Source organism: Simochromis diagramma, unplaced genomic scaffold (assembly GCF_900408965.1).
Source record: "Simochromis diagramma unplaced genomic scaffold, fSimDia1.1 OVJJ01000596.1, whole genome shotgun sequence".
Taxonomy (NCBI): Eukaryota; Metazoa; Chordata; class Actinopteri; order Cichliformes; family Cichlidae; genus Simochromis; species Simochromis diagramma.
In genome coordinates, this window is record NW_024387245.1 from 16,210,396 (window position 1) to 16,234,059 (window position 23,664).

Consider the following 23,664-nt stretch of genomic DNA (forward strand, 5'->3'; position numbering starts at 1 on the left):
TTTTGTCTTCTCTCATTAGCTGACTGCATTTTTATCTTCCTCACTCATCTTTCTTTCTGTCCTGCTGCGTGGAATCGTCGCCTGTGGCGCTCTCTAGCCGGCTATAACAACTTGGAGGTAGCCGAGTATCTGCTGGAGCATGGAGCCGATGTGAATGCGCAGGACAAAGGAGGGCTGATACCGTTACACAATGCCGCTTCATATGGGGTAAGACACAAACATGACGCTTGCCTTTTTCGCTACCTGTTCATAGTTTCTTTAAAAAGTCTTTTATCTCCTTTAACATTCAAATTACTCACTTAAATACTTGAGGCCAGCTGTATATTTATAGTGCATTTGTTTATTTTTTTTTATTTATTGTATTCGACTTTTAGAGTAGCAAGACTTACTTACTTCATACTTGAAGCGCAAAACTGATGGAAATGAATCAAGTTAATTTTTGCATAAAAATGATTGAAAATCTTTATCGTAAACCTTTTTTAGAATATCGTTCATGGATAAAGGTGTAAATGCATGATGAACATAGATTGATAGATAACCACACTTGGGTATTTTAATCAATAAAACAGCTCAGTTGCTTATAATCTTTCTATATGCTTCCCTTCACTATATTGTTTTAAATACACTAAATTTAAAATACACTATTATTACAATACTTCACTTACTATATGATTTTATTGTGATTTTTAACATTTTGCAATATGCTCAGTATTGCATATATTGCAGTTTATCACCTTTTTTCAACTGCACATTAAGTCAAAATCATCTCAAGAGGTTGTTGTAAAGTTTGACAAGTATGCATATTTTGGATGTTTAGAAAATGTGTAGCACACAGTGTGTGATATTTAACTGTGACACTGGATCGTACTTACCTAAACAGCAATAATAATGACTATCATCTTTAACATGGGGGGGATATTCGACTGTTGAAGGTTTACATTTGTGCTTTTTCCCTTCATCTTTGGTGGCACAGCGCTCGTAGCTTGTCAGCAGTCTTCTGCTAAAAGAGTCATGAAACACGTGTTTGCATGAAAGCTTGGTGAGCTCTGCATTTTGGAAACGCACACACAAACAGTTATACACACTCAAGCATCCCTGACTGTTACTGCAAAACAAGCTACATTCTGTTTGACACCAAGACACGAGCCGTAGACAGACGACGAGGGAATGAGGGAGACGAGCGGGAAAAGCAGGAGAGGACGGACCGGAGGGAAAAGAAAAATCATGACAGATTTAATAATTCACACGTTTTCTGTTTCACACAATCCTGCAATCCGTTTTTACATGTTTTTTTCCCCCTGATCTTAATTTTGTAGCACTCATTCAGCAACACTTCACACATTTGCTCTTGTTAAATGCTTTTATTCGTGCTGCCCTCGCCTCCCCCAGACACCTCCTCACTCATCTGCTCTCATTTTCTGCCGTTTTAATTTCTCTCCTCCGCTTTCCTGTTTCTTCTTCTTCTTCTTCTTCTTTATGTCTCCCCGCTACTTCCTCTCCTCTGTCCAGCACGTGGACATAGCTGCTCTGCTGATCAAGTACAACACGTGTGTCAATGCAACCGACAAGTGGGCATTTACTCCCTTGCACGAAGCGGCCCAGAAAGGGAGGACTCAGCTCTGCGCGCTGCTGCTCGCCCATGGAGCCGATCCCACTATGAAGAACCAGGAGGGGCAGACGCCGCTGGACTTGGCCACGGTATGAAAGGATTTCTTGTGGGACTTTTTTTGGGATCTGTCCTAATTTCTTCCCATAACAGTCTTCATACTTATGAGTCAGCACATTGACTTAAATAGACGTTCAGATGGTTATGGTTAACTATTCAGAGAGTTGAGCGCCATAAGGAGAGTTTGCAGAAGTTTAGATGGTGGAACAGACAGCTTTCTAACTCCTCACACCCTAATGAGGTTTCCTAATGAGCTTCCTTACGCGTTTCCTTGTTTGACTGTAGGTACCAAAGTTTGAGAGCCTCCTTTGGAAAACAGCACATCACTGCTGCTGACATCTACAGGCTTGTAACTCTGCTAGAGATAAGAGGAAACAGAGGCATTTGCTGCTCTTCTCACACTATGCATTCAGTTTATTTATTGACCATTGGATGAAGTCATTAATGGATATAGCAGTCCCAGGAAAAGCCTGGAAAATTTGGCTTGCTCTCATGAAGCTTCGTGACAGTTTGATCCTGTAATGAAAACGTCACACGTGCCATTTTCTAGTTTAGTCCAGATTAGCTTTGGGATAACTTCACAAAGCGTGGCCTCTGACCATGATTGAGTTAAGCTTCCTAGTCATTTTCAAGGCATTACACAAAAAAATACAAACACAAGTGCCCTTACAACAAGAAAGTGCATATTTCAGTCAGAAGAAAAGAAAAGACAGTGTCTTATACTCAAAAATAAAGTGATAGATTTGCCAAAAAATCCAGAAAAAGTGTAGCACTACAGTGATTTGCTGCAAAAACACAACCTGGTGTGATCTGTAGATAGTGTGTTCAAAAAATACAAACAAACATACAAAACTAATTCAGAGGTGTCTACATGTTGTGTCTTTGTTGCAGGCTGATGACATCAGAGCACTTTTGATTGATGCCATGCCGCCAGACGCCCTGCCAAGTTGTTTAAAACCACAGGCCACTGTGGTGAGTGTCTGCACACAGTATAGGCACAGATGCTGTCTCTGTGTTGAATCGGATGAAGTGTTAATAGCAGAATTCATATCAGTTTTTAATCTTAAGCTCAATGTAAAGAAAAACGTGCTTTGATTTAAACCTAAACGAAACACCGAACGGACCAGATGTGTGAACATTTTTACGTTTCCATATTTAAACAGACGTCTCACTGACAGAAGTCTTCATTCGAGAGCTGCGTATGAATTTATGTTGTCACATAATTACCAAAATGTGCAAAATCTAGGTTCTGTTTGCAAATCAGTTAACCAAACATTAATTACCAAACCCAGACAAGGTCCGTGCACAGCGTTTAAATAGAAGCTGATTAACTAAAAAAGTGAGCAACGTGAAGGGCGATCAGAGAGGGCATCCTCTGCCAATTTCAGTTGCTTTGGATCTGCACCAAAATTTAATGAGTTCTTCTTGTGCCCATTGCTCCACCCCACGAACGAGTGTTATGACAGAAAAGCAAGTTTCACCTCAGCTGTCATGGCAGAGGAACAGGGAAGGGTATCGTCTCTGCCCAACCCGCTCTCTGAAACCCTTTTTCTTAAATCGTTTTTTTTAGTTTGTAGATGAGCCTTTTTTTCCTCTGCTAATTACGCCACTGCAAAACATGTTGCATATATAAATACTGATTTAAAAAAAGATACAATTTTATTCTTTTTCCACTTTTTCATACTGTGCATGAGCCCTAAAGAGATAAAAGTAACTGACATGTTACTCAAGGTGACCCAAAGTGCATTAGAGACAGGCACATTCACAATCCAGGTCTCCAAAAACCCGGTTTCATAACACATGAAAAACATGAAAAGTGTGTTTTGTTGCCTTGAGTAATTAGTAATTGGAAAGTAAAAAGCACAGTGATTAAGTGTTCATTAAAATGTGGTCATTAAGAAGCTGTCTCGTAAATAAGCTGTCCTTATAGGTTAAAAGTATTGGTATCTGTATTGGAAAAAGCAATATATTTCCTTGGTATCAGATCAATACCAAAATTTGTAGTGTCTCACAGCACTAAACTGAAGGCTTTCTTTATATTAGCTGGCTCAAGAAACCCTAAAGCCCCAGTCAGAGATGGCGGGTATCACAATGATGGTTATCGACTTTCTCTGTTAAGCCCACTTTTTGTTTCAGGCTCTGTACTCGCTCATGTAGAAAAGGGATGTTTGACACATTATGTGACAATCCTCGTGCATAAAATAATTCCTTTGAGTACTGCCTGCTCTGATCAGAGACGTTATGAAATAATGATTAAATGGTGATTAAAAAACATAAAACTATAACAATAAATAAGAGAAGAGATCCATGGTGAAGAGTACTAAAATGTTAAACAAGCATTTTGGTTCCAGTTATTTATTTTTATATCAAAGTGTGTTCCCAGTGCAGCTTTTTCCCCCCTTTATAGCTGTTATATTTACAGGACAGTTAAAGCTGTCCGTACTGTCCCACAGCCAAACAAAGGAGATTTAAAAACCAGTTTATTTTTCATCATCAAAGTGAAATTATTCTTACTGACTGAACAGGTGTTCGTGTGTGTGTGTGTGTGCGTAACTGCTATTCCAGAGGTGTAAAAGAGAGTTAGCAGCTTGATTCTTTACTTAGGATCAATTATAAAAATATATGTGTTATGCATCACATGCACATTCCACTCACAATGCAACTAACAGTTTGCTCGGCTGTAACTTCATGATATAAATAAAAGAATTGGTGAAAATGAGGCACTTCGAGCTGAATTTAAAGTGACACATGCAGCATAAGCTGCTCCCAGACAGATTGTGGGTTTAAGTTACCATGGTGATTTAGCCCGGTAAAAAAGAGCCACAAAAAAATTGACATGTCTCGCTAACGTTTCACACTACACCGCTCTGATGAATGAATGGTCCCCTAGGTAACCTGACCTCACAGTTAGTTTGATTACGATACACCATAACTGCAAGCCCCTGTGAAACCCTACATCATAACCTTGCGTGCATCTCCCGTGAAATGTAACTACACATCAAGACAATCAACATCCACCGTCGCTTCAAGTGGCTGAATGTCACTGATTTTCTATGGTGTCTGGTTGCCATGTCGCTAGCTTTTTCAATTCACCTCAAGAGCTGAAAGCTCAAACACTCAAAATTGGTGACTAAAGAAAATTTCTATAAAGTCTTACTAAGTCAAAGCAAACCTTCTCCTTCTTACTTTTAGGTAAGTGCCAATGTGGTGAGCACAGGAGCGACAGGGGGTGTGGTCATCTCTCCGTCTCCGTCCCCTTCGTGCCTGTCAGCGGCCAGCAGCATAGACAACCTGGCCGCTCCTCTGAGTGACATCACGGTGGCCGGGGCCACCGGTCCCGCAGATGGAGCGACTGGCTCCGACAGGAAAGAAGGAGAAGGTGGGTGAACGCACAAGAGCGCCCGTTGTACCACGAGTCAAAACTTGTGAAAACCCTGCTGACATCACTTTGTCTCTGCAGCTCTACTTGACATGACCATCAACCAGTTCTTAAAGAGCCTGGGGCTGGAACACCTCCGAGACATCTTTCAGCGGGAACAGGTACACAAACAGCATTTCTGATGTGTCAGACTTTTAAAGCGTGAAACAGGAGGAAAAAGAAGGAGGAAGAGAGGCTGCCGTGAATCCAATCCTGTTTCTAAGCAAAACAACTTCATTGGTCTCCCTCTTTTTGTTGCTTGTTGCTTGTTGTGTGTGGATCTAAGGATGGCAGGATCTGTCTGCATCCTGTGGTCCACCACTGTTATCCTGACTGTAGTATCACAATTGACATAAAACTTGATGCACACATTTTATGTAGCTGTGGACCAAGGGTGGCCACATGCAGCACCACTTTGATCTTATGTGAGCCGAACAAGTGAAACTCCGCTTTCTGTCAGTCTTGATATAAGAAAAAGAAGCCAAATTTCAACAGTATGTCTCACTTTTTTTTATCATGACAAAGAAAGCCCCGGTAGTAAATGAAAGAAAACTCTCAGGATTTCTTTTTGGGCTTATGCTGTAAGAACTAAATGTGTAAAATAATCTATCATTTAATTACTTTAGTGGAGTATGAATGGTCACAGTTGAGGTCTTTATCAGTAGGAAAAGCTGTAAAAAGTTAAAAGTCCAAAATGTCCTCCTTCACATTTTCCAAAGCTATCCAAGGGGCCAGATTGGAGTCTTTGGCTATGTCCACACTAGCCCGGATGAATTTGAAAACGGCGTTTTCGTCTGAAAATGCTGTGCGTCCACACTGTCGTTTTCAGTCGTTTTCACAGAGTTGTGCGTTCACATTGAAACGGCCGAAAACGCTTACGTTCCAGTGCTGCGCACGCGTGAAACGCAAGACGATTCGGCCTGCCTCATTTCTGTCTGCCGTTTATTTACTTTCCGGCTCTTTGAAACATCGCAGCAAAATGTTGAGGAAAAGCATCGAGTTAACAATGAGGTGGAGTTGTTGCTGCGAGTAACACAAAAGTACAAAGTTGCAAAAGCGAGTGAGAATTAAAGAATTGAAGAAAAGCGATCTGAAGCATGTACAAACTGATATTAATCTTTAATAGGGCTGTCAAAATTAAGCGCAAACAAAACAACTGCTGTGTAATGCCCTCCGCTATCTTTGTTTAATTGGTCACGTGACTGCATCACATGACTAAAATGTGTCATCGTTTTTGAAAAGGCTCCGGGTTCACTGTCCACACTGCAATGTGAAAACAGCGTTTTCAAATGTATCCACTTTGGAGAGCGTTTTCAAAACGTCAGTGTGGACGGAGGCCAAAAAGGAGAGACAAAGATGCGTTTCCAAACGAAAACGTATTAGTGTGGACATGGCCTTTGCCAGGCCAATCTTGGCTCCCGGGCCTTATGTTTGACACCGCTGCTGTAGACGTAATGAGCTGTGATTTTTTTTTTTTTTTTTTTTTTTCTTTTAAGTAGCTCATTCAGAATTTTAATTTGTCTGGTAATTTTGTCGTCTGTAATTGTTTGATTTATGGTTGCGTATCTTGCAGACCTTCCCATCAGCATTGCGTTTTATTAGCAAGTCAATTAGCAAACACCACAAACATCTGCTTAGCACGCCGGCTTTAGCATTCAGCTCAGAGCATTACCAAATTTGCAAATCTTGGTGCTGAAAACTGTGGAAAACGGGTAGATGTATAGAGAGTAAAGAACACAAAGGGAGGCGGAGATCTCCACAGAAGACAGAGAAGAAGGTAAATCAAGACAGGGGAGGAAAGAGAGAAAGGTGCTTGAATGGATGAAGATAAAAGAAAAGAGAAGCAGAGACAGAACAGTGAAGGAGATGAAAGAGGTCACAGAACGAGGAGAAAACAGACAGTGAAATAAAGTAACACTGAAAGGTGACAGCTGGTAAAAGGCAGGGTGGAAGCATTGTGGGAGATTCTGTGTGCAGTTAAATTTATTCTTGCCCCCCTCCTAAAGGGAAACAAGCCTTCATTAATATTCAAACTGAGAGTGATGCAGAGTGATGGGGTAAGAGTCAGCTGTGTCTACGTTTCTACTTCAGAATGACATGAACAAGAACTCAGAGGTGTGACAAAGAAACAAACATTGCTTCAGCTGACCTGTCACTCGTTATAGACGCCTTTAATTTAGCTGCAGACTTTGCACTTTGCTGCCCTTCAGTGTTCTTGATGAATCGCAGAATAATGGTTTGAACTTTGCACTCTTTGAAGCTTCTTCCTTGTCAAGCCTCACTGTTAACTAGCTTGATGTAAAGGAAGACGTTCAGAGGTTTGCCCAGGGCCTTAATAATGTCTGAGGTCAGCGCCTTAAAGAATAAAAATAGTGAAGTTCTCACGCGAGAAGCAGTTTGAATTCTAGTGTTTTTCAAACAGTTTTGTTTAATTTAACCAGTTTTTAATCCTTTCTTCAAATTGTTTTATTCTGTTAAGGAGATCCGCAAAAGTCAAACGCTATAGTTTACCCCTCCGCGGTGTGACAGGTTTCTGCTTAGCTTATTTCTCCGCGGAGCACGTCGCGGTAAACTCCCAGCAGACTACTCAAGCTGTGATGATTTACACCTGTATCAGTGATCAAGGCAGCGCGGAGGGAAAGTTATCTCTGCCTCAAGGATGAATCTCATTTCCACTCACCCTGAACAAATTCAGGAGAGCGGCGATGACTTCGCCGTCATCAATTTGCATATCAACTGGCTTGATTACTGCCATCCATTCATTGACCTTTTCTTTGTGCGGCTGCTGTTTTTCATGAATATTTGTCAGACCTATTTTCTCCGCGGTACATCTTAGATCACTGAACTCATCACTCTTTACAGCGGACAGTTCAGATTATCAGCTTGTAGCATGACCTGCTGCCACTATCGGCACATGACTTACTGTTAAATACATTAAGGCATTGTTAAATCGATTTTTTATGACTGTATAACTAGAGGCAATGGGAAAAATAACAAGTGCACTCTTTTTTTCTTCTGTTTTTTTTTTTTGCCATCTCTGGGCAGATTTCACTGGATGTGCTGGCAGACATGGGTCACGAAGAGCTGAAGGAGATCGGCATCAACGCCTACGGTCACAGACACAAACTCATCAAGGGCATCGAGAGACTGCTGGGAGGCCAGCAAGGTCAGTATACTCGAAGAGAACAGCGCACTGAGTGTAACTGAGTGGAAAAGCATTCAAAGGAAGGGGGGGTTAATAAAACTTGCCAATAAATATTTAAAACAATCAGTTAGACGTATTTCACAATCAATAACATTATATTCTACTAATGTTCAGATATGTTATCCAGGAAATGTGACTCATATTTTATATCTACATGTCAAACACTTGGGTTAGACACAACAAGTAGTTTGTGCCTTGCTGTCTTACACTAATGAAGGCTTCTCCTATCACAGAGGTTGGCAGTGATTCGTGATACCTGCTCAAGAGTGTTTTTGACTTGACAAGATGTTGTGAAGTAGTTTTTCCTAACCATGAAAGTAACTCTGATCATCCACTTTGGTTATCGTCTCCTAAACTCTTTGGTATCTCAACTGATAGGTTTACATTTGTTTTTTCAACCTAATGATGGGCTCTTCACTTGCATCAGCACCTCTTTGGACTTCATCAATTTCCTGGGATCAAGACTTGGAATCAACTCAGGATTTTTTATTTGATTAATATGTCATTAACTAACATGAAGCCATGAAACTGATTGTCAGTTGAGTCTCTGTGTGTAAAAATGACTGTCGTTCCTGAACAATATAATTTGTATAATTTTCCTTTACCTTTTTAATTAAAATTTAGTTGAATTAAACATCTTGATCTCTCTTGCAAATATTTGCTCATAGGTGCAAACCCATACCTGACGTTCCACTGCTCCAGCCAGGGCACCATGTTGATCGACCTGCAACCGGATGACAAGGAATTCCAGTCTGTGGAGGAGGAGGTACGCAAACGCCCCTTTAAGCACATGTAACCTACACACGACACTGACCACATTTAAATTCATAGCACCTTTTTTTTTTTTTATCTTACCACCTGCATGAATTTCTTTCAGTGTGAAACAACATTTATTCATTTGCTTGAACAGTAATTTCAACCATGTGCCTAAAGACACATCACGCGGTGTCACAGCAGCCAGCTGAACGAGAGGTTTCATATCTGTGGAGCTGCTCCACTGCCTGCATTGCTCTCGTAATTGAGAAGCCGCGATTGAACGAGACAGCCGATATCAGTGTGAATGAGCTGAAATTAATGAGAACCGTCACATGTTAAAAGAAATTTAACAGGTAATTTCATCTGTAATTCTTCCTCGACAACTTGACAAATGACAGTCGTGAAGTCTGGACTGATTTGTTTTTTTAAATACCAGAAGGAAAGCAGATGAAATATTTTTACCTACAATTATTTTGCACACATTATTTTTGCTGTATTATGCCACATTTCCCCACAGGCACTGTGAAGGCATCTACTCTTGATTGAATGAGCTGCTGCTTTCCTCTCACACTTTATAGTTATTTTAACTTTTCACATCGAGTTAACAATGAGGTGGTGTTGTTGCTGCGAGTAACACAAAAGTACAAAGTTGCAAAAGCGAGTGAGAATTAAAGAATTGAATTGAAGAAAAGCTATCTGGAGCATGTACAAACTGATATTAATCTTTAATAGGGCTGTCAAAATTGAGAGCAAACAAAACAACTGCTGTATAATGCCCTCCGCTACCTTAGTTTAATTGGTCACATGACTGCATCACATGACTAAAATGTGTCATCGTTTTCGAAAAGGCTCCGGGTTCGCTGTCCACACTGCAATGTGAAAACAGCGTTTTCAAATGTATCCATGTTAAAAGTGTCACTGGCACTTTTCACATCCACATCGGATGCTTACCTCCCATCCGATGTGGACACCGGATCAGCTGGAGGCGCAGTCGAAGATAGCAGCGGTCCCAGATCAGCTGTACACACTGGAACACTCTCCCATGTTGCTTGTCTGTGTTTATTCTGCTATGGTGTGTTGATATCTGTGCATTCCTGTATTATCCTTTTTTGTTACACATTTCGATGTTTTTTTTCCTTGCTACCTGGCCTGACCTGCCTCCCCAGTGTGATGTTTGTGTATTGTATGTACGGTCGGCAAGGTCTGTCATCTCTGTGGGCAACTGCAACTGACAAATAAAGGCCATCTCATCTCATCTTATCTCATTTTAGAAATCTGAGGGAAAAAAGGGTTTAGTGTTTATGATGATTCATTGTTGTTATGTTTGATGATTTCCTCCTCAGCTACAGAGCACGATCAGAGAGCACCGCGACGGAGGCAACGCAGGCGGGGTCTTCAGCCGCTACAACATCATTAAAGTATGACCTAAAAAACACATCACACTGTACAAATACAGAAATAAGTGATTTTTATTTTCTTCCCTCCTTTAAAGCAAAAAAAGAAAAAGCAATCTGGACATAAATTAAGCATTTTATGTGTGCTGTTTCCCTCCTCTCTTTCCTCTGACTGCAGATTCAGAAGGTTGTGAATAAGAAGCTGCGGGAAAGATACACACACAGACAAAAGGAAATTGCAGATGAGAATCACAACCACCACAACGAGCGCATGCTCTTTCACGGTAAATAAACACTGTGCATGTGGTAAAATATGAAAGCATGCTGAGCTTCTTTAAATATAGTCCTGCTGATTTACAGAGATTTAGCACCTTTTTTATGCTGAAATGCTCTGACAAACATTTGCACTCCTGTAATGAATATTTGTGAAATACATTTGACTCATGTACCAAACATCTGAAAAGGAATTAACTCTTCCAACAAACACAGCTAAGCACACGAATCCAAAATTGGATTATCTCAGTATAAGACAGTTAGTTAAACTTAGTATTACTCTTGCTGTGAATCCATCATCAAGTGGACTAGAAAAACCCCCCAATTCATCCCCAAAAAGGGGAGTCGTTTTGAATTTTACTCTAGTTAACGGTGTTGTCAGCGTCCTGCGGGGTGGGCAGGGAGTGTGGACACACAACTTTGTGAATGCGATACCATACATGTACCTACTAGGAGGCTGAGACAACTACCAGTATTTTTTTTTCCTTTTATTAATGTTTTTGGAACTTTTGGTATCATGAGATGGTACCTGCATCCCTTTCAACTTGCATAGATAGTCCAGCCCATACATGCCATCACAAGATGGTCTGCTGTGTCTTCCAGCACAAGTCTCAGGAGTGTGTTGGAGATACCAAGAGACAGGTTTTAACACAAGGAGAGCTGCAGGACTACTGTCTGCTCTTTTAGATCGATGAGAAACAGAAGAAGCACCACTAGAGCCCCACAGAACGACCTCCAGATGGCCACCCATAAGCATATTTATCACATTATCTGTCAGAAACTGACTTCATGAGCAGGGCCCAACATCCTTTATTGGAAGGGGTAATCACAGCTCAGTGCAGCTCAGTTGTCATTAGTTGTCATAGTCTGGCTGTGCTGGACTCTGAGCGCATGTCCCAGTAAAGGATGTCGGGTCCTCATGCCGTGCTCGTGGCATTCTGATGTTATGGGGGTCAGAAACACACACGGGTAGCCCGTTGGACATCTTGTCGTAGGGCTCTGGCAGCGCTCCTCCCTTTCCTCCTCACATAGTATTGGACCGTGAAAGTGCTTATTATTGATTGTGTGATAACTCTGCTGCAGTCTGACACATCCACGTCGGCGCTGCGGCATCGACTACAAACATTACACCAGATCCATTTAACCTGCAGCGTTTAACTGTCATACAGCATTTTGGAGAATAGGAGCACACATACCATTCAGTTTTGGATGATTTCTACAGACACAGAGGCTAACATGGTGGCAGGTTTAACCACGAGGTTAAAATTTAGACAGCATAAAAAAGGTCCATAGGTTCAACTCTACATGAGTTCCTGCAAAGACTTAAAAGAACTGCACCACTCAAAGGTATCTGACAGCTCCTGATATCTACTTTAAAAATCAGTACATGAGCTGATGTGGTGAATCAGTCGATGCACCTTAAATATCTGTGACAGCTTTGGCTGTCAGCATGCCGTCCTCTAAAGCTCAAAAAGATGAATTAACCGGAGTATGTGAAATGCATAAATTCTGTTTCCTTACATGGAGGGAAAGTAAGGAAGCGCCGCACTCTGCACTTCCTCCGTCCTCTCCTAGTTTCATAGTTCTCTTGAGGACTAAGGTGCTTTGTAATTAACTGTAATATTATCTTTCTTTTTAACTGCCGTAGAGTGGAATCCTCCCAGTTTCTTAGCTCAGTTTCCAGTACGCAGTACGCTACCTTTTCTGGCATCTTCAGAGTCTGCTGTGATCTTTTATGTATTACTCTTGTATCTGAAGACATTTCTGATGCAGGCATCACTGTCAGGACAGACATGCTCACAGTGGAGGCAGCTGAATATTTTGTGTCATTTCTCACTTTTCGGGCCTTCCAGGTTCTCCCTTCATCAACGCAATTATCCATAAGGGCTTTGATGAGCGTCATGCATACATCGGAGGCATGTTTGGCGCTGGCATCTATTTTGCCGAGAACTCCTCCAAGAGCAATCAGTACGTGTATGGGATCGGCGGAGGAACAGGTTGTCCAACCCACAAAGACCGCTCCTGCTACATATGTCACAGGTGGGTGCTCACATCGGCCTGAGCAGCTTTAGCGAGATCTTTTTCGTTTCTTAAAATATTCTTGAAATAAAAAATTGCCTTACCGAAAGATCAAATAAACTGATTTTATCGATTCCATGGTGTGCGTCTATGTGTTTGTGTGTGTTTGCAGACAGATGCTGTTCTGTCGGGTGACACTCGGTAAATCATTCCTTCAGTTTAGTGCAATGAAAATGGCCCACGCCCCTCCTGGTCACCACTCCGTAATAGGACGACCCAGTGTCAATGGTCTGGCGTATGCAGAGTATGTCATCTACAGAGGGGAGCAGGTTGGTACACACAGAAAAACATTTTTGCCTTCTAAATTTCAAGGTACTTGGAAGTTTGAGTTACTAAGTCCAACTTTTGAAATTTGGACATAATAACTCATGCAAAAAATGTATGTATTTATTCATGTTTTTTCAGCGGCGGAAACAAGCTTTTAGTGAGTAGTGGCAAGTCTTTGCAGACATTTGGCATCTTCCATGCAAACTGTTTGCACAGTTGTGACCAAAGTAATCGTAAGGACCTTGTCGATGCAGCACCACAGCCAATTTCACCCAGTAATGGCAAGCAACCCGAACTACTCACTCACCAGCCTTTCAGGGAATACACATGGGAACACTGACCAGTCTCTAGCACGGATGTCACAATACCAGGAATTTACTAATTGGTACCAGTACCAGTAGAATTACATGATTCTTGATACCAAACCTATAAGGGCAGCAGCACCAGTTGCCATCTTCTTATTCTGCATATAGCCACTTGTAGCCGTATGCTGCCCCCTACAGTTGTACCTCAGTACATACACTGCCTGGTACCCAAGGTACCAAGTAAGAACTGTCATGTTTTCAGAATTGTGGTATGAAATGGTGACCATGTGACTGGGGCTTTAGCAACCAATCGTAAGCACTCAGAGAATCATAATTTTTTTCCTAGCGAATGGAGGTTGCCAGGCAGTCGCCAGCTGGTCTCTAGGCCTGTGTGACTGGGTGTTTAAATCCTCAAAAGGACCAACACTGTAAATTCCAAAAATCCTCAGCATACACACATTTGAAATACTTACCCAGCCTTTAAAAGATCATACTTAATTTACTTTGTCTTTCTTGTAGTAACCCACGTTTTTTTTCCTTGCACTGAAATCATAACAGTTTGTTTGACTTTAATGCATTCTTTGTCCTCAGGCTTACCCAGAGTACTTGATCACCTACCAGATTGTGAAGCCAGAGAGTCTGGCCACGCCTGCTGCCACTGCTGAGCAAAAGTCCTAAAGCACAGCTGGGTGCCAAGTTAGCCAGACTGTAGTGGACAAATCTCTAAGAGGACCAGAACTGAACAGTAAGGAGTTTCAAACCTCAGACCTTCAAAGTCTCTGGAGCTGGGGGTGGGTGACACGAAGCATCGGCTGGCCAGGAGTCAGATGACCCTCAAACGTGGAAATAAGGAGGAAGAAGAGACGTGTCTTTCAGTTTTTTGGGGTTGTAATACAGGTTCAGTCCAAAAGGAGCAGACAGTAATAATTAATCATTTGAGGAGAAAATGGAAACTGTTTCATCAGCATTAATGGAAGCTGTTTTTGCAGGCGCTGTGGCTTTGATCTCAAAATGAAAGCAATTACCACAAAAAAAAATCTAAAACAAACAAAAAGCTGTTTTGTTTTTTGTTTTTTAGGCACCTTTGCACTGCTCCTGTATTCTAGCCCCAGGCTTTAATGTGTTTTTTTATATTATGTCCTCTTTTTGCTTTGCGCACACACCCACAACATCAAAACAATGCTCCAACGCCACCTCCAGATGCATCGAGAGAACGGAAATTCAGCGCGTTTCTGTGTCGTCGCATTTTCACCAGAGGCCGATGTAAACGAGAAGCCACAGGAGGAGAATATGAAATGAGATGAAACGCAGAGAAGCAAGAGAATCGTTGATATCAAAAAGCAAATAAAGCTGCTGACGGGACCTGCTGCAGACTTTCCACTACAGTCCACACCGGGACCAACCACCACCTTACACCCGCAAGTCAGTCAGACCAAACCTGCTCGTTTCAGATCCGCAACATATCAAGCTCATACACTGAAAACCACATGCAGGCTCATCAAAATATAAAATTGGGATCTTAGCTGTCCGGGAAGTTAAGTTATAAGAAGCATGACAGGCTGAGACACCTGTGACAAGCCAGCTAACCTAAACATACCTCTTATTTTTCTCAAATATGCCACCAAGAATCTCGTTTCAAGAACTGATTGCTGCCTTTGTAGTATGACAGGAAATATGCAGTCGCTATAGGAACTGCATCCAGAACTGCCATGTTGTTTCAGCCCAGTTCTGATCAAAAACCAGTCTTAGAGCCATGAGGATCACAGACGATTAAGGCTATCATACGCATAAACTACTCTCACCTGCCAGTTTATTAGGCGCATCTAGCCAGTAAAAAGTGCTCAAATGAAATCCTGCTTTCTGTTACACCCACATTGTTTTATACCTTTAAGTGGTACTGTCATTTTTCTGGGAGCACCTGCTAACCTGCAAACTCAGTGTGTTGCAAACAGATTTGTCCATAAGCTTCATTCCCAATTCATTTGGGTTAAACTTCACTCAGCATTCAATAACAAGACAGATAAAGGATGAATTTGTGTCTGCAGATGGCACGCTTGCTTTCTGCTGCTGTCCAGTTTTGTTATTTCAGTCACTGGAAAAGTTGAATGTATGCAGTAGAAGAGATGTGGCATTCTTTAAAGTCTCACTTTAAGCAAGCCTGATGGTTTGGGTAATTTTTTTTTTTTTCTTGGGGGGGGGTTCAGCTAATCACACAATACTACTGTCACTGAAGTATCTTAATGTCACTGACACGTTCCCACATGTGGTCATTTCAGTTCCTTTCCATTCCAACTTTTACTGTTGATGCCCTCTAGTGGTGAAACAGACAAATTGCCAGCTTGCGGTACTGTGTTAAAGGCTATCAGAGAGGCATTTATTTTTGATTTTGTTTAAAGTACCGTTTCCCCCCCAATTTCAGGCAGTTCTTTGTTTGTTTGAAAGACTTCATGCTCCTCTGTTTACACTCCTCAAATGTGAAAGTGTCACTGTACTGTAAACTGTTTTCACACTTCAACCCTGAACTTTTTCTAGTCTACACTAGAGTGTCTGCTGCAGTTGGATTGGATATTAAGCGTGTATTTAACTTGCCGGCATGATGTCAGATTGCATCAATGTGTGACTGGGGGCAGGGCTTTTTGGGGGGCAGGGTGGAGGAGTTAGAGCCGGTGATCTTCCTGCCTCCTGCATACTCCACCCCAGGCAGCTGGCTGGCCTTAATCACATCACACAGAGCAGTTCCAGTAGTGAGGACACAACCGAACCTGATTGTGCTGATATTTTCTGGCATTCCTGTGTAGAAACAACTTAATGAGGCTGACGTCTTTTTATATGATGATGAGGCTGATAGATAAGTTTCATGTCAGGATGAAGTATGACGCTCATGACTAAACACCAACATGTTACCATTTCTCTCAGAAAGTACTATAAGCTCAAGGTTTTCCTTTTTTGTTTTTTTTGTTGTTGTTTTTTAACTGCAATGACTACGTGTTTTTCTGTTAACGGGTCTTTATTTATAACCTTTAAATTCCCTATAGATCATGGGGAGGGACTACACATGAATGTAGCTGTATGCTTTTATTCACCTCTGGTCATGTCAGGTGAAACGCAGCAGGGCTGATGGTCTTTGAAATTGAATGCCTTTAATGAGACAGTTGGAGTGAAAGCACCGGGACGGTGATTCTGACCATTATGGAGTTCACCTCAATCAGGAGAGATGGTTCATGTCTCCTGACCTCTGTTAGTGGTAAATTTGAGGGTAAAACAAATGAATGTTAAAGTGGTCCTATTGTGCTTAATGCTGTTACAGTGCTGGATGGGCAAAGTTTCGAATAATGGAGGTCAACATATATGTAAGTAGGAGCGCACAGCTTTGGTTATGAACAGAGAAGCTCCACCCACTGGCTGTATAAACCTTCTGTTAGTGAGGGGCTGCCAATCAGAAGAAAGGTTGCTTGGCTTGTTTTAGATGATGGATGAACTCAAGTGCTACACCTAGGCTCAATATAAGATCAATAAAATTACTTTGAACTGTCAATCACATGAGGTAACACTATTAAAGTCCAAGAATATAATAAAAATAAGCACAATAGGGCCACTTTTATTTCAGATTTTTCTTTTTTTGACTTGTAAGCCTGAATTAACTCAGTTGAACTAAACACACTGTAGCTGACCCTCAGAATAACTAATGAAACCTTTTTTGGGTGTCCTCTTTCAAGTTGTGACTTATTGACTAATTGATAGCGTAGGTAGGTCATCACAGTAGAAGAAATTATTTGTGTAACTGCGAATTATGAAAATGAAATGACTAAAAATGGGAAAAATTGAATGAGGAGATTGAAGAAAAGATGACTCAAGCAGAAATGAGGAAAACATTTCAAAAAACCTGAAATTAAACTGAAGTGAAAAGATGTTTTCAGTGGAGAATTGAGGTTGCTTCGCTGGAACAAAATGAAAGGCTCTCGTGTAAAGCCTGTTTTTTGTACTTCCACCAGAAGCTCAATTAAAGTTTGAGTGAGTGTCGGTAGTACACAGTTTTTAGATAAAACGGCAGCATCGCTGTCGGCTGTCTTGGTACTGACCTCATTAAGGCCGGCAGATGTTAATTTATGATCGGAGGTCTGTGGGCATTGCTTGAAATTGGAATGTAAATAAACTAAATCCAGATGCACCTTTTAGCGGGTCTTTCATGATTAAATTTTAGTTTATTTTTCCCTCCTTTTTTATGTCATAACCTTTTGAATTTTAATTTTAGCTGGTCTCTGTTCAGTGACCAACCTTGCTGTAAATAGATTGGAGGGGGGAGCGTCTCTTCAGTCAGTTAGGTGTTGTCTAGCTGTCTGAGCTGCCTTCTACCAGAAGCCACTGGTTTCATTATCATTTCATTCTGTTACATTTGACCTCCTGTTGTACAGATGGTTGTACAGATGTGCTGCTGACCAGCTAACATGTGGAACAGAGAAACTCCTTCATGACTATACAGAAGAAAAATCCTTAATAAAAGAATTTAAAGTGTCCTTTTGTTTTTATTTCATTGTGATCTTGAGTTCAGTTAGATACTAAACTGCATGGTAACACAAATATCTAATTAGCCAATCACATGGCACCAACTTAGTGCATTTAGGTATGTAGACATGGTCAAGACGACCTGCTGAAGTTCAAACTTGGCAACAAAACGACTTTGTTGTTGTTGCTAGATTGACTGGTCTAAGTGCTGATTTTTCTCTAAATTTAACATGAACAATGCATGCAAATGAACGTCAGTATGAAAATATCACATAATGGTTTAATATCAGAGACACACAAATATACAGCAAAAAAGAAACGCAAATAACAAATCACACAAAAAAACTCAAGTGTGTGTTATTCCAGAATTTAAGGGTGGTTAAATAAGGATGGCAAAAAAAGTTATGTTGACTGGTGATTCTATGGATTTGTTTCTCATGTTAATGAGCAAGTGTAGAAAATCAGTGTAGAAACATTGTAGCTGCATTGTCCATAAGGAAAGCTTAATTTGCCTAAAATTCTGTAGCTTTTTACTGTGACATTTAAATGTTATGGAGTCCAAAGTGAGCCCAAGATATTGGCGGAACAGAGTGTGTCAACTCAGCCTAAGAAGAGAAAACTGAGGCTGTATTCACACAGGTTCATTAAAATGAGCTCATTGTCTCAAACTGGTTTCTTGAAAAAAGACTTGACCGGACGTAAACTGGGAGTGGAGCTAACAAATCTGCAGCAACTTCATGATCCTATCATATCTTTATGGACCAAAATCTCTGAATGTTTCCAAAACAAAGAATGAAGGTAGGCGTGAAGGAACAAAAAACAAACAACAACACAGGCCTGACCTGCCATTAACAAAGTGTAATTAATAAAGTGTCGAGTGCTGACACACCAGAACTGAGCACGATCTCTAAATCTCAAATGTTTCGAAGTTAAATCAACTTTGTATCGTTTCTAAACCACCAAGAAAAGAAGAAGAAAACAAGAATACTGATAAAAATACAGGCTTCAAAGTGGTAATTAGCTAAATGACTCATCACATCCACATTCATCATATTTACCCCCCCCAAAAAAACCAAACCAACAACAACATTACCCAGAAAACTACTTGAGTTAAGGTCCTTCAAATTTGGGGAGTAAATACTTGGTACTATGGCTCTTTGAACATGGACTCTCAGGAGTGTAGCTCAAGCTAACATTAAATAATGAAACCCCCAAAACATTTGGATGTCTGATCTCTGCAGAAACCACAATTTTGCAACTTCTCATACACAAAGCACATACATTTCAGAGGTTTGTACTGTGAAAAGAGAGAACACATCACATATTCTGGATGCAATACTGTCAGAAACTTTCTTAAAAAAAAAAAAGTTCTTTTAGATTTGTTACCTGGAGTAACTTTTTTTTTTCCTTTTCAACCTTCAATGTCTGTAAAACTGTTCACCTGATCTGGACTCTTTGAACCTTGCAGTGGTAAATGTATCGTTTGAGACGAGATTTTGTGCAAATTAATATTTAATTTCTTTTTTTATTATTATTTTATCAGTGCGTGGCATTTATGGCTTTATGGCATTTTATTTGATGGGTCAAGCTTTAAAGGGTGAAAGAAAAAAATGTACCTTCCTTGTATACAAGAAGATGTAAATGAAACATCAGACCCCTTCTTTCAAAATTGTGATTTCTGCAGGCCTCCAAATATTTTAGGCAACTGAAGCATCCATCATTCTATGTTCAGCTGTGCCACAATCCTGAGGGTACCAGATATTCACCTATAAACATTTTGAAGGACCTAGGACAATTCATTTTTTTATTTAAAAAGATGTTAGAAAAATGTTTAAAAACAGCCCTACCTTCATTTCTTGAGACATATTTAAGAAAATAAATTACAGTAATGAAAGAAGTGTATCTTTTTTTCCCCTCCCGTTTTGTCACTTAAATCTGAGTCAGGGGGAAAGTAATGATCTGACATGGAGGGATCCTAAAGGCATGGCATCACAAATTCCTCATTTTGAACCTATGGGCTGTATCTGTCTGCAGGATGACTCCACATAAAAGAACGAAGTAGCCATCCTACTGCTTCAGACAGGACACTACTTGCATAATCAAGCTCAGAAAGACAGACACACAGATTTGGCACGGCGGTTACGAGTGGAGCTCAGTCAGTGTGAAGGAGATTGCTCAGCATCTGCCTCCATGGATAGAGTCCAAACAAAAGACCTTTCTTGCTCTTCAGCACAAAAACTGCAAATTAATACAAAAAGAAGCCTGGTGACTATCTGAAGCACAATCTTTTGGCAAATGGGGTCCAGCATTTTTGACGTGATCCTCCCCAAGACTGCCACAGTTAATGTTTAGGCCCAATGCTGAATCGCAGAGGTGAGAGTCACAGGATGTGAGCAGCTATTGTGCAAAATGAGAGGAAGAGAGGACTTTGAATGCCAGAGGACAAAAGGGATATTCCAAAATGATAATGATCCAAAACACGCTGCCAAAATCACAATGACATCACCAAATATTCGCGTAACATCTATCATCATAAATAAAGGTCAATGTCAAAAGTATCGAAAAAGTAAATGATTTTTATCATACATAAGATCAGCTCAAAGGTGATAACATCTAGAAAGTGCAATAAAACTCAACCACATAAACTATCACACCTTTAAATGACAACAAAGTTGAATCAACATTATTGATCACCTGACATTTTATTGCAGGGCTGTTTCATTGGTAATAATTCAGAATCAGAATATTTTACAAATCCCAGAGGAAATTATTTCAATTTCAAAGTGCATACTGTATACCTCCCTAAAGCCCCAGCTGGATTATTTGTTTCACACTTATGTGCCACTGCACCATTTTACAGCCCGCTTTAATGAACGTAACACTAAATCAGAGTCCCAAACACAGACTGTATATAAAAGGTGGATGTGGGCACTGCAGTTTCTCGTGTAAAGTCATGCACACATTGCTTTGGAGTTGTCCACCATACTAGATGTGATACAACCATTGGTTGCCAGGGGAAAACTACATATTCCCTGATTGGTTGGCAGTGTTTCCTGGAGGTTGTAAAGTCAAGTTCAAGGTAAACGTTATTATCCCCAAGAGGCAATTTGTTTTACAGCCAGCTGCAAACATGTACACACTACCTAAAGTCAAACAGACACAAACATGCAAAAGCAACAACACAGCATTCTCATTCAAAACACCAATAGCAGCAGTGACAAAAGAATAAGTACTAGATCAGTGGCAATACATCTTTTAAAAAGTGTAAATGGAGAAGGTTCACCCTCCAAGTTAATGGTATGTTGTTAGTGACCACATGTGTGGAAAACCTCAATAAAAGAAGGTAAAGCCAATACAGAAGTGCTTTACACATGCATTTTTTCTAATGGCCAGCAGGGGGCAAAAACAGTCTGGTTGTACAGAAGCCTGTTTAAATTGACCCCTACTTCTCACTTGACCTTTGACCTCAGTAAACATTTTCTGGTGAGTGTTTGGGCTCAGTTGCTAGCTTCATGTCTGATGATCACAATCCGGTCTTTAAGTCTGATGTCACTAGCCGTGTCTGGGCCTAAACTCCGCTGCAGGTCCATATATCAAACGATCACTCTGGCATCACTAAGAGTTGAAAAACTGTCTAAAGTCTTTCGTCTGTAATAAAATGATCAGCGTTCTGCTCTACCAGGTGTAACAATTGAGTTTAACATCCAGGCATCCATGAAAACGGAATTTATGACATTTAACAGAGTTAGAAATTAGCAGGAAGTTAGCTCGCTAGCTTCTATCTAAATACAATATAGCATGTCCTGACTGAGGGATTTTGGAAACAAATTCAAACTTAAAGCTCTTCTATGAAGACAGGAAACTAAACAGCAGTGACGTTTGTAGGATTACTGAAGTTTGGCTAGCTGGTATATAACGATGTGCTACGTGGCCGCTAGCGACACAGCTATGTGAGCATAATATAAACACGCTAACTTTTTTCCACTCTATAAAAGTTAACGTGAGGATTCCCAGGAACAAATTAACATCACAAAAGCCATATTAAACGCAGACTACTTTAGGCCCAGAAGCAGGATTCGTCACGTCATCACTTAAAGACCAGATAAGATGATAAGCTCATCTGGTCAAGTCACTGTCACTGAGAGTGCAGTGTCCCTTTGTCTTGCAGTCAGATGTTTGCTCATCATATATGGTTTCAAAATAACACAGCAACAGCCATCTTGGCTCAAGGCCTCATGCGGTCTTCAGAAACCAGTGGCTGACCGCCATCTTTTATTTACAGTCTGTATACAATTGCATGTTCTTCCCTGAGATTAGGAAAGCTCCAGTTCGCTTACCATACTGATTTTACTTGTTTTCTGTATTAGGAGATAAACGACCATGGGGGGTTTAATGATTTGGCAGCATCAGTGTAAGTAGATAAGTAAGCACAGCAATTTATCAAGAAAATGTTCCTCTGGAAGGATGGTGAGAAAAAAAGAATAATCACCAGTAACCCACACAGATAACAGTGAGAATCACCATTTATGTAATACTCCATCATCATTTGTGGTTAAGGTAAAACGCCAACACAGGGTTCAGACTGGAACCAGCTTAAGAGCACTCAGACTGTTGTGTAATATTAAAAATAAACCATTTCCACCTGTGCTCACACAGTGTAGTTAATAAGAGTACTTTTAAATGTTTTAAAATCAATAATTACTCTTGAAATGTAAATTTAAAAAAAGAGTACCTGAACACAAAACAAAGGGGTGAGCTGTTACTGTGATAGCAAACCATTACTATGCATTTTGGTAAACACACAAATGGTTTGTGCTGGATTTTGTACTTGTAGCACAGCTTCTTAGCTTATCTAAATAACACAAGGGCTACTAACATCAAGCTACTAGCTAATCACATGGCAGCTACTCAGCTCATTTAGACAATTAGACACGGTCAAGTCGACCCGCTGAAGTTCGAACTGAGCGTCAAAAAGGTAATTTAAGCAACTCTGAACGTGGCATGGTTGCTGGTGCCACACAGGCTGGTCAGAGTATTTTAAAAACTGCTAAACTACTACTGGGATTTTTCCTGCACAACCATCGCTGGGGTTTTACAGGGAGTGATCCAAAAAAGAGAAAATAAGTACTTTTGTTCATTATAGGACTTTTTAAGACAAGGAACAGTCACAAAGCACTTTACTGAGGTATCAATAAAAGCCAGACCACAGGAAAGGCAAAATGGACATGCATGGACCGAGCAAAACACCACAAAGATTACCCAAATGCATCCATGGATATGAAGAGAGAGAAGGGGTTAAATGGCTCCAAAGGTTGGAGTTATGGTTTGCAAAGGACAGTCTCCCACAGTCTTCTGATGCATGGAATAATAAGAAGGGCCCTATCTGAGTATCTGAGAACCCAGCTTAGTAAATAAGGTAGAGCATTAGGTGGGAGCTTCACCCCATAAGGCCATAAGAGTAAAAACCAAGATTTTAAATTGAACTCTAAATGTGACAGCCAGCCAGTGCAAAAGCTTTGAATGTGGGGTGATATGTGAAGATTTATGAGAATAAGTTAAAAGATTGGAGATCAGAGGTGATTAATTAGATCAGACCTTCCCAAAGTGTGGGGCCCGCCCCCTAGGGGGGACGCAGAGCCATTGCAGGGGGGGGGGACAAAAAAAAAACAAACCAATGCTTGGACACTGCTAGCACGGGCACCCACAAAAACGCAAAGCAGGAGATGAAGCATCGCTGAATATGTTTCCAAACCAACTTCATTCTAAGCCAAAGACTAGAAAATATGGTGAAGCATATC

At 40.7% G+C, this 23,664-nt stretch overlaps 1 protein-coding gene across 3 annotated transcripts in view; it reads left to right on the forward strand.

Annotated features, from left to right (window-relative positions):
- Window positions 1-18,173, forward strand: part of LOC120714648 (poly [ADP-ribose] polymerase tankyrase-1) — a 106,607-nt gene extending 88,434 nt beyond the window's left edge. For 2 of the 3 annotated variants that reach the window (XM_040000992.1, XM_040000993.1), the window contains 12 exons: window positions 98-207; window positions 1,510-1,698; window positions 2,558-2,638; window positions 4,859-5,045; window positions 5,127-5,206; window positions 8,130-8,250; window positions 8,958-9,055; window positions 10,389-10,463; window positions 10,618-10,723; window positions 12,566-12,752; window positions 12,904-13,060; window positions 13,955-14,066. In XM_040000992.1, the coding sequence (XP_039856926.1) occupies window positions 98-207; window positions 1,510-1,698; window positions 2,558-2,638; window positions 4,859-5,045; window positions 5,127-5,206; window positions 8,130-8,250; window positions 8,958-9,055; window positions 10,389-10,463; window positions 10,618-10,723; window positions 12,566-12,752; window positions 12,904-13,060; window positions 13,955-14,041 (1,478 nt within the window). In that variant the 3' untranslated portion in view covers window positions 14,042-14,066. Of the gene's footprint in view, window positions 1-97; window positions 208-1,509; window positions 1,699-2,557; window positions 2,639-4,858; window positions 5,046-5,126; window positions 5,207-8,129; window positions 8,251-8,957; window positions 9,056-10,388; window positions 10,464-10,617; window positions 10,724-12,565; window positions 12,753-12,903; window positions 13,061-13,954 lie in introns of all 3 variants that reach the window. The other variant, XM_040000991.1, reaches the window with a different exon arrangement.
- The last annotated feature ends 5,491 nt before the right edge of the window (window positions 18,174-23,664 follow it).